General features: G+C 34.7%; 1 protein-coding gene across 1 annotated transcript; it reads right to left on the bottom strand.

Annotated features, from left to right (window-relative positions):
• Window positions 1-320: 320 nt before the first annotated feature.
• On the bottom strand, window positions 321-1,770 carry LOC145683095 (ionotropic receptor 21a-like). The gene has a single exon (XM_081754454.1). It carries the CDS (start codon window positions 1,707-1,709, stop codon window positions 321-323), a length of 1,389 nt encoding a protein of 462 aa, XP_081610580.1. The 5' UTR covers window positions 1,710-1,770.
• Window positions 1,771-10,816: the final 9,046 nt, after the last annotated feature.

Below are 10,816 nucleotides of genomic sequence, written 5' to 3'. Positions count from 1 at the left end.
GTTTTCATTAAAAAAAAAATCGGTAGTTTCATTTTCGATCCACGTTATTGTTACGTGTCCTTGCGTGTTTGAAAAGGTTAAAGTACATGATTTGGTCAAGGGTGCATGATGAAGGTGAATGCGTCTCAATGTATAGACGAAAGACACCTAATTGTTGAACAACAGTCAATAGTGAAGAAGTTTGAAACACGTTTATCTAATTAATCTAATATGTAATACATCTACTGTTGTTAAGTAGATAGAAACTAGACGGACTCAAGTACCACTCTTCGGCGATAATCGTTTGATTTCCATAATGTATTCTATTGCTCTAATAAATGTTAACACGTCTGTGGTCTCTTTCGAATATTCTTCTTGATTTCTGACTTATTAGCGTGGCTAGACACCATTGTAACTGGTGCTGTAAAACCTCTAACACTTTCCGTGCAAGAATTTGTCTGCGTAGTTTCAGTGATAGTCACATCCTCCTCCATTACAGTTGTTTCCCGAGGATAGTTCCTGGTAGAAGCAGCTACAATAATATGCCTTTCTCTGAACATGCGTAGGTCTGATAGACTTTTACGGTATTCAGATTGTCTTACCCGGGTACGTTTGCCCCTGCACCATCTCTTCAGTGTCTTAATACACCAGAGAAATACTTCCATAAAGAAAGCGAAAAAGGCTATTGCAAATCCTGCTCCAAGAAGTAAGAAGGTCCCTTGAACATCCTCAAGAGTAAGCCTTTTCTCATAAGCTGCCAAAGATTTCAAACCAGAAATCAAAAGAGTATTTGAGGACTTTTGTCTCATTTGCCAATAAACATCGCGTAAATATTTGTCAATAAGGCCCGCTTGTCGTATGCGGTGAATGATCTGGTTGAATCGAACTCTAAAAGGTGAATGACGCTGAACTGCGAATCCAACGTTGAATGGAACAAAGCAATTAGATGTGATATGCAAGGCAGATTTTCCTGTCAATCCAGTGAAATTGTCCACAGCTGTATACCTAAGAAATTCGCGCGAATTAAGAAACGCATAATATCTCTTTTTTCTAACATTTTGAAGACCTTCCTCTATTGTTGACACAAACTCAAACTTCTCTTGGATTATCTGAGATACTGGATCATCAGAATCATTGAACCAATATTCCCAACCACCGCGATCCCTTGCTCCCCATTTATAACCCATGCGTATAATATCCTGTGGACTATTTGCAACATGTGAAAATTTTGGTAAGGTTACAAAGGCAATGATACTACTTGTATACACAGCGGTTACAATAATGCTGAAGAGCCAGTACCATCCAATCATGAACTTCGTAGCAGCCATTTTGGTTCTGGTCCAACCACGTCGAAAAGTGAAAAGGTTAGTAAAGGTGCCGAAGACATACCAAAACAAATTTTCAAACTCTTTCCATTCCATCCAAAATGTATGTCTGTCGGAGAAAGAAATAAGAAAAATAGCAAGAATATAAGTCAACGTAAGAGCAAGCCAAACTGTCCAATGAAAAGGACCCAATATGGCTTCCAACCTTGCAAGAGCTCTAGAAGTTTGTACGATAAAAGTAGCACAGTCATAGAAATGTGGTGTTGTCATATCAAAAGATTGTAATCTCTCGTTAGTGATGTATAGATTACCCATACCAATATGTCTTTGTTCTCTCATCATTTCACCAACAAGTCCAGTTCCTTTTCCGTTTCCTAAAATAATTCCCCATTTTTCTCCGTCCATGGGTTCGTATACCTGATAAGAGAAGTTCAGAAACGAAGCAAGCAAATTAATTATCTTTATCTCCAACCCATCCCATTGTATTTCCTTGAATTGCTCTTCTTTCTTTACTACAAAGGGTGGATGATGAAATGCCAGCACAGAGAAAAGATACAAATTTAAATTAGTCATTTTTAGTGGAAAAAGGTTGCTGTTTGGCCGCGTCAATTGGTGGTTTCTCCATGCGCCTATAATTTTGATCTTCGAACCAACACCAGAAGCATACAAATCGTGCGTGTACAGGTTTATAAACTCCTTCTTACTTGGTTTGGAAACACTATAATGTTGATTGTCATTTACAACTAATAGATTAACCAACCTATGAGTAACTTCGCTTGTTATGAAATCCTCAATAAACCACACAGGAGACGCTGAAACTACTATAATTTTGTTCTCCCATGAATGAGCGCTTAATGTTTGATTCAACACATTAGCTACATTGTCAATGTTTTTAAATAACAGTATATACGTTGGACATTGACCATCTGACACCTTCTTCCCCATTTCTACAATCTCTTTTTTCACTGTACTGTTTCGATAAGCTAAAACTTCACTTCCAGATTCTGTTGTTACCAAAGCACTTATATGAGACACCGGCAGAGTTTGGACTAGTCTAGTAAGAGCACACGAATCCCCGTAGTAACGATCGTAGAGAACCGTTGCGACACATGTTGAGAAATACTTACTTGCTAAATACATTATTAAACGTGTAAGTGGTAGTTCCCGTGGGCAATCTGCCTGCTGTACACCTCTTGTGAATATATTTCCTACTGCTTCTGATCTTTCGGCGGACTTCCATTGCCTGTTATTGCTACCGTCACCAGAATAATCACCTGAACCTGACCCTTCATTGTTGAAACCAGTATGAGGGAAATGTGTACTTTCAGTGGTTGATTTGACTGAACTAAAATAGTACGTTATTTTGCCTTCACGTTCCTCTAATAGCTCCATACGCATACTAGAATCTTTCTTTACCTGCTGATTATCATTTGGACTGAACACATCATTGAAAACACTAGAACTTGTAGTAGCATGACCATCTTCTATCTCGTAAGCACCAATAAGATGAAATAACTTTCTCTTTTTGTTAACATTAGACTTTGTTTTCCCTTCCTCAAAATGAATTCCAGTTTCTTTATCCTGTGTTTCAATTACTTTATTACTTGTAGAGGGATTCTGTTGATGATTGTCTGCATCCAAGTAATGTTCTCCTATTCCAAAATTTGAACTTCTTTGAAAAGTTTCTTGGTTTTGATAAGTCTCTTTACATCTTGAACTGACATCTCCGTTAACTATTTCTTCAGAGCTTGTATCATGTCTGGAATTAGTACACCTGTTGCTTGCCCCTTGGTCAACATTTTCAACTTCTTTTTTCTCGGATATTTCCTCGTTTCTTAAAGAATGTGTTTCCCTTCCATTGGTCATTGTGTCGATACTTTGATCTCCATTACTTTGACTCCCATGTCCCACTTCCTTCTCAAAACCAATTTTGTGATGACCATCATCCTTAGCAAGTTGAATATCATCATTAACTTTCTGACTTATAAAGCTAACATCATCATTAATTCTTACGTTTTTAACATTTTCAAATGTTTTATTTAAAATTAGTGTTGAACGCTGTTCTGTATTTGGTACAGTATAATTTTTATCGTTACGTATTTCTTGCGCATTATTTGGTACATTCAACTGCTTCTTCGGAACATGGGCACAAGTACCTTCCACATGTATGAAATGATTTAAGCACTTAGAGATTTCAGGCATCTTATATTTCTGTGTAGTGTTTGATCCCGGCATGTTTCTTGTTCCTGATTTGACATTTTCTTCTGTTTTGTTTCTTATTCCTCTCAATACAGTTAAGAAGTTCTTGTATTCCCCGTAGTCTGTACCGATCATATGATTTATATTGTTAGAATTTTTAGACCAGTTTTCAAGCGCTATAACTGATTTCTCTTCTTTTGTTTCCAGTTTGTTCGTTGCTTTTTGATAGTTTTCATCATATCCTGTCGATGTTTCTTCAATATCTGTGTTCTCATTTGAATTGATAAGTCTTTTGTTTGTTGATTTTACGTTCTTATTTTCTGCATGTTTTACACTTTCTGAGAGTTTAACGTCTAAATTCTCTTCTGAAAAATTTTCTTCATCGTTCTGTAGAAGTAGTTCTTCACTGTTGTCGGCGAGAAAAGACCAGACAAAACACGAATAAAGAGTTACCAGAAGGAACTTCATAATGTGGCCTGCAAAGAAAAAATACAAGAGAAATTCATTAAAATAGTACATCAAGAATGTCCACAAGAGATGTAAAACGTAAGTAAACTACTGTATATGGAAATTTTATTTACAATGACTTTTGTTCATAACTTGCTTGTGATGATCGTGCTTTCGTCTAACTCTAGTCAAGTTTAAATTGATTATTTTCACTTTCTTACTGTAATTGAGTAGTAGCCGTTCCATAATTGATTATCTGCGTCTTAAAAGGCTGTAATCTACTGATTTTTCAATGTAGTATAATCATGCAAAAGAGAATATGTCCGCCTCTTGTACAGCTAAGATCAGTAGCGCAACGCAAAAATGTCGCCCCCTCCCCCCAGCAAGATTATTTTTGGGCCCTTCTCATGCCCATTCACTTTCCACTCTATTATGACCCTGTTGAAAGCAATAGTTCATAAATCATAATTAACATATTGACCATGGAATATAATTAAATTACAATTAAAATTTATGCTCATCGAAAAAGCCAAATAAACTGCTGAATGTCGAAGTTCATTTGAAGCGGCGTAATCTTCTATCATTTTTCTGCAAATATTTCTATTATGTCTATTGCTCTTGCTTTCTCACATTCAATACTTAAAATACTGAGACTAGTCAACCGTTCTTGAGACATGGAACTCCATAAATAGTTCTTTATCAATTTTTATTTTGAAAAAGATCGTTCCGCTGCAGAAACATTCACTGGTAAAGTCAGAAATAACAAAAAAGCTACGGCTGAAATGCTAGAAGCCAAAGTATAGTTATCTATTAAATGAAATTTGTAAGTTTTATGTCCCACGGATATGCTGGTTAGGCTAAAGAAGACGGTGATGATGAGAAATGAATGAAATGGTGGAATGAAGAAAGTGGGAAGGAACGGGAGAACCCCGAGAAAAGCCACGTTTATGGTGTTTGTCCACCACAAAGTCTACACGGCGCGAGCTGGGATCGGACCCCAAGCACCGGAGGTGAACGCTGTACCACTGAGCTGTACCGCACCCCCTATTCTTATCTATTAGTAGGAGATATTCTAGTTCCCGATAATTTTACCTCATTGTGAAATATCAATTTAAAACTTTGAATTTGATATACAAAATGTTTTGTCAGGTTGCCTTCATACGTATTAAACAAGCAAATTGCTTTCCTCTGTAACTCATCTGAAGCAGAAGACAAAAATTGGGGAATTAGTACAATAAATAGCTCACTCAGTTCTTTCATTGCTTCAAACATAATTTGGATTTGATGTATAATGATGTGTAGGATAGTAATATATACAGCTACTTGATAATTTCGGGTTTGTCAAACGCTCGTCCTAAACTAAACATTTCATCGAAATGTTTTCTGACTCGTCGAACCATCTTGTTTTCAAATGTTATACCGGAACCCCATTGTTTTGCAAATTTAGTAGCTGACAACATTGCATATTGGAAATTATTTCTGTAATTATATAGTGCGTCAGCAAACATTCTGAAAAAGGGCTGATGCCCGGTAAAGATCAGCGTCATTGGTCTGAAAATATTTTGAAATCAAGTTCATAATTTCAAGTATTTTAATATGAAGGAAAAATTGTAAAATAAATTCAAACTTCTCTAATTGTTTCTTTAAATCATTCGCCTAATCTACTTCGTTAGTGTTTTTGGGGTGAAGCGTAAGTTTTGTTAATTCTTTCCTAATAACTGAATATGCGTAACGTAAAACCCTCAATGAATCAAACCTTGAATACCAACGCTAGGACAAAGGTTTTTGATGAGTGTGAAGACGTTGAAAGCAGTTTCCATCTTTTAGCGCTCTGACTGAAAAACATACAGGGGCTCTCAATTATGTCATAAAAGTTCTTGCATCGATAATACAGCATCATTCAGGATCAAGTTCAAATTATGTACAACGCAGTGAACAACTTTGCGCTCTGTTGTTTTTCTTGAATTGTTTTTAACCGGTTATAGATACCAGACATATTTGTCACCTCGTCATAGGATCTACCCCTGGTAACGATATTTTGACAAAGTCCATTTTCCTCCAATATTTTCAGAATCAGTTTCAGTGGGAGTGATATTCACATTTCTGATAAAAAGTAAATCAATTTTGAGCAATTTTAATATGAACTTTTCAACTTCTCTTCATTTTCATCTTTTTTGAGCACCCCTTAATGTTAAGCCTGCCATATTTTTGTCATGAGAACACGGGACACCTTCGATAACCCCCCCCCCTAAAGAAAACAAGTTTAGAACACAATACATTTTTTTGGGAAAAATTTTCATTACATTATTCGAAGTGGATACAAAGAAGTAACGAACAATCTATAGCACAATCTGTTCTCAGGAAACTTTATGCTTCTGGAGAACTCTTATGAGTGTTTTGCATTTAGATGAGATTTTTTTCCTTTTCTTTTCTTTTTTGTCTGAAAATGCTACCAAAAAAATCTTATTATTCAAGAATCTTGCAAACGAAGGAAAATCATGAACCTACAATGTCCTCCATAGATACACTAATGCGCATTCTAAAATTACTCAAGAAAATTAAGTATTGTTCTTACAAATAATAATAATAATAATAATAATAATAATAATAATAATAATAATAATAATAATAATAATAATAATAATAATAATAATAATAATAATAATAATAATAATAATAATAATAATAATAATAATAATAATATTTTCACCCAAAAAAAATTAGCACATGAAATTTACTCATATATTGTTCGAAATATAATTTTCTTTTCTTAATCACAGAAATTTATATCCTCCTGATATTGATACCGATAAGCTGATATTGAGAGCAGAAATGGGACGAGACTAAAATAGGGACATTTGCCTGTCCCGACTAAATTGACGGGGACGCGGGACACACAGGTCCAAAAACGGGACTGTTTCGTTTTTTACGGGACGTATGGCAGGCTTACTCAATGTTTATACTTTAGCTTCAATGGTTTCATATTTTATAGAAACGAAATACTCAGTTCACTAAAAGCGAAGAGAATAACAAAATTAAGAAATGCCTGTAGATAAATATTAAATAAAAATGTATGGATGAACATTGATATATTGGAATCGATCTACAGCATTGTAACACACGGGGAAATTTTAATCGTGGGTGGAAGGATGAGTCGCCCGAAGTAAGGAAGAAATACCATACTTTCATATCTGATAGTTGAAATCATGAATACATTTTATTATTATTATTCTTTCTGTTAGTATTGTATGTTCATTTTCGAGTTAATCATTCCATATCGGACTTCCGAAGAAGAAAAAAACTATCGAAACAACTTATTGACCGTGCTGATAGCGACTACTCCCCGTCACGACCCCGTTTTCAGTTTTGTTAGTGATAGGAAAAAGAAGAGTGAGAAAGAAGAGTAGCAGGGAGGCAGGGAAGAAGAGAAAAAGAGAAAGAATGAAGAAAGATGAAGGATTGGAGGAGAAAGGGTTACTGGATAATTCAGGAAATATAGTAATGAACTTGTATGGTTATTAACGGAGGATAAATTCTCAAGTGATCCGGAAATAGACACATGTCCATACATACGAGCCTGACCTGAGTCCAGGCGACTGCACAAGAGGGAGTTGCCCAAACCCAGCCCAAGCTAGGTGAAAATGGAATTTAATTGGTTGTAAGGTAATCCTGAATGGTAAATATTAACTATCCAATCTCTGAACTCCATAATCTGAGATCGACCACACATATGAATTAGCCGAAGAAAGAAAAAAAAATCAAAGTTATCAACTTAATATATTTATGTATTGCATCAATAGGAATTTCAACTTCTCTGACAGGAGACGTCGTGTTCAGGCTCATCCTGCTATTTTGGCTTCACTCCTAGAGCCAATTTAAATCAGTTAGTATCGGTCCTTCATGACCTTGGTTATTAACTCTAACACATATCATAAAGTATGACACATATATTATAAACGTTAATACAACTAAACAGTATCACTACTACAACTTAAAACTAAATTTATCATTCAGACACACACACTCATTCGCACAGGACAGTGTATGGGGTTAGCATATATCATTAAAGAAAACCATCTAGCTACGATTTCACAAATATTTATTACATTTATGGAGAAGAAAGAATAAAAAAGTTATTGAAAGGACTAGTTCTTAGTTGTACTTCAACAGAATACATAGCATTATATCTTCATAAGTCAAAACAATCCAATGGCATTACTTTGAATTTAACTTTATATATTTAATCATAATATTGACAAAAGGAAAGAAAAAAATTGATATAATTACACATATCTCTCTTAGGCATGCTAAATAAAATTTATAATTCATGACATAAGCAAAGAAGACATTCATTTTACATTAAAAGAAAATTGAACGAAGAGGAAAGAAAAAAACTTTTGAATATAGTGGAAAATTATGAGTCTCTATCTCACATCGAGACATTCTAAAAATTCTTATACGTCCTGTTGCGTATATCGAAACAGAGCGTTCGAAATCATTAGTAATGCACTATATATATATATATAGATAGATAGATATAGATATATATATATAGATATAGATAGATAGATAGATATATTCATAATAATCATTTATTGAGCACATATGAACTAACAGTTTTAGATACACTCGCATGCTGAACAGTTTTCCCACCTAGGGACTTCCAAAGACAAAATTTGGTCAGAGGATGTTTTCCCCTTGTGTCAGTCCATTTACTACTTCATTATTTGATCAATTTCAAGTTACTTGTTCGTCACTGGGACACCTCATAACACCTTTCAGTTATCACGCGTAACTTTTGTATATAGTGTTCAGATTTAAGACGATCTTTCACAGGTGTAAGGATTATGATGATTTATATTAAGGAAACCACTGGTTAGGTTCTAGAATATATATATAGGTAAGGGGGAATTCAGGGTACACTTTCCAAAAGAATTTTCGGGTTGGTCACTCAAGGATAATATTCATTATGGTTTGAGTTACGTTTTAGACCTGCCGTTATTTCAAAACACATGCCATCTACAATAATTCCACAGAAGATTGCTAATTACATCTATTCAGAACAATGGAAAAAATTTGTATAGTTTCGCGGCGGTATCCTTAAAAGAAAATCTACATATTTACGTCCGTCGGATAATTGTTTCGAAACTCTGGCAACCACTTTACGTTCGGGGTAGACACGAGCGCTGTTACATATATATCCATATAATCCATTTAATATTCTACGTTTTACTTTACTATCTTATTCACATATTAAACACATTTACATTTCGACGTATACATTTATCTATCTATCTATCTATCTATCTATCTATCTATCTATCTATCTATCTATCTATCTATCTATCTATCTATCTATCTATCTATCTATCTATCTATCTATCTATCTATCTATCTATCTATCTATCTATCTATATTGATATATTGACCCACAACATTCTTCAAAAGGTTGCAACACTGTACAAAGAACAAACAACTTCCGACATATGAAAAAAAATTAATTAATTTTTTACTTATACCGCGTGTCTATGAATTTTGTGGTTTTCACATATGTATTTCGAAGTAATCCAAAAAGTACGTAAAGCAGGCACGTAACATAGAACATTCCTAATTATATATGTATAAAAAGATAAACTAAACACAATATTAATTTTGGGCCCAGAATTATTACAAGATTTACAAAACCAAAAGGGAAGGAAAGCGACCAATTGATTTAGAAAGAATCCCAGAAGGACGACGGTGAAGGAACGTAATTGAAATATCGTCAAGTACGAAGTCATTATTCACTTCAGCAATGGGTCAAAAATATGATGGAAAAAACCCAGTCACTATATACTTTATCCATGAATCGTGTCTCGCAATGTTTCAGCTGGTAATTTCAGATCAGAGTTGTAATTGGTAATTAACAAGTTCAAAATTGGGGAGGGGGCAGGTTGAGATTTAAAAAAAATCTTGAAGAATGGAGAAGAAGGAGAGATAGAAGAGATGAGAAGAAGAAGAAGAATGGTGCGCCAAAGACTTAAGTGAGAATAACTAAACCTACAAAGATAGGGGTCGAATTTCACTCTCAACAAATCCATAGCCAAAATATTCTTGACATGCCGAAAAGGTGGTCTACCCAAATACGTAGACTAAAATAAGTTGTCTCCTAACTCACAGCGAGTCCGTGCCCTCAAGGGAATTTTCAAAAAGGCGGAAGCTTTAAGGAAATTCCCCCCTCACCGTAATCCGGCTGTGTCCTTAGAGACTCCGGCCCTACTGGAAGGTTGGTGTAGTCTCTTAATTTAGAATTTCAAAAAAAAATCTATATCTCAAGTCGCAGGTTTTTGTATTTGAAACCGACCGAAACATAATTCACTACAGCCCCAAGTTCTACAACAACTATTGTCTTTTCATAATTGATTATTAAACATGTCTAGTCAGCGATTATATGATGCTACCCATGCTGTCAGACGAGATTCTTATGGATAAACACTACTGCTATAGCATACTAAACTGTGAAGTAATAACATAGTCCAACAAGCAGGGACTATGTTATTACCGCTCACTCTTCATGTTCACGTGATGTTCCGGTGTAGGGGTCAGAACCCGAGATGTTTATAGCACGTACACATTTCATATATATAGGCCAATACGTGGCGAAGTATACACTGGGCTCATATATATATATATATATATATATATATATATATATATATGGGTGTCCTATCATTTATATTATTTACTACAATATATTTATATTATCATTTTATTCATTTATTACGACGCCGTATTTTATAAACACCCTATTTCATCTATCTATACCCAGACTATATACACATTTCATTATAATATTTTAAAATCTATAAATCACTACAAACATTTCT

Source organism: Thermobia domestica, chromosome 4, assembly GCF_964235325.1.
Source record: "Thermobia domestica chromosome 4, izTheDome1.hap1.1, whole genome shotgun sequence".
Taxonomy (NCBI): Eukaryota; Metazoa; Arthropoda; class Insecta; order Zygentoma; family Lepismatidae; genus Thermobia; species Thermobia domestica.
This window is presented reverse-complemented; position numbering and strand designations above follow the sequence as displayed.

Bases quoted from the DNA above. Each gene is read 5' to 3' on its own strand.
- LOC145683095 (XM_081754454.1), bottom strand. From the start codon at position 1,709: ATGGACGGAGAAAAATGGGGAATTATTTTAGGAAACGGAAAAGGAACT.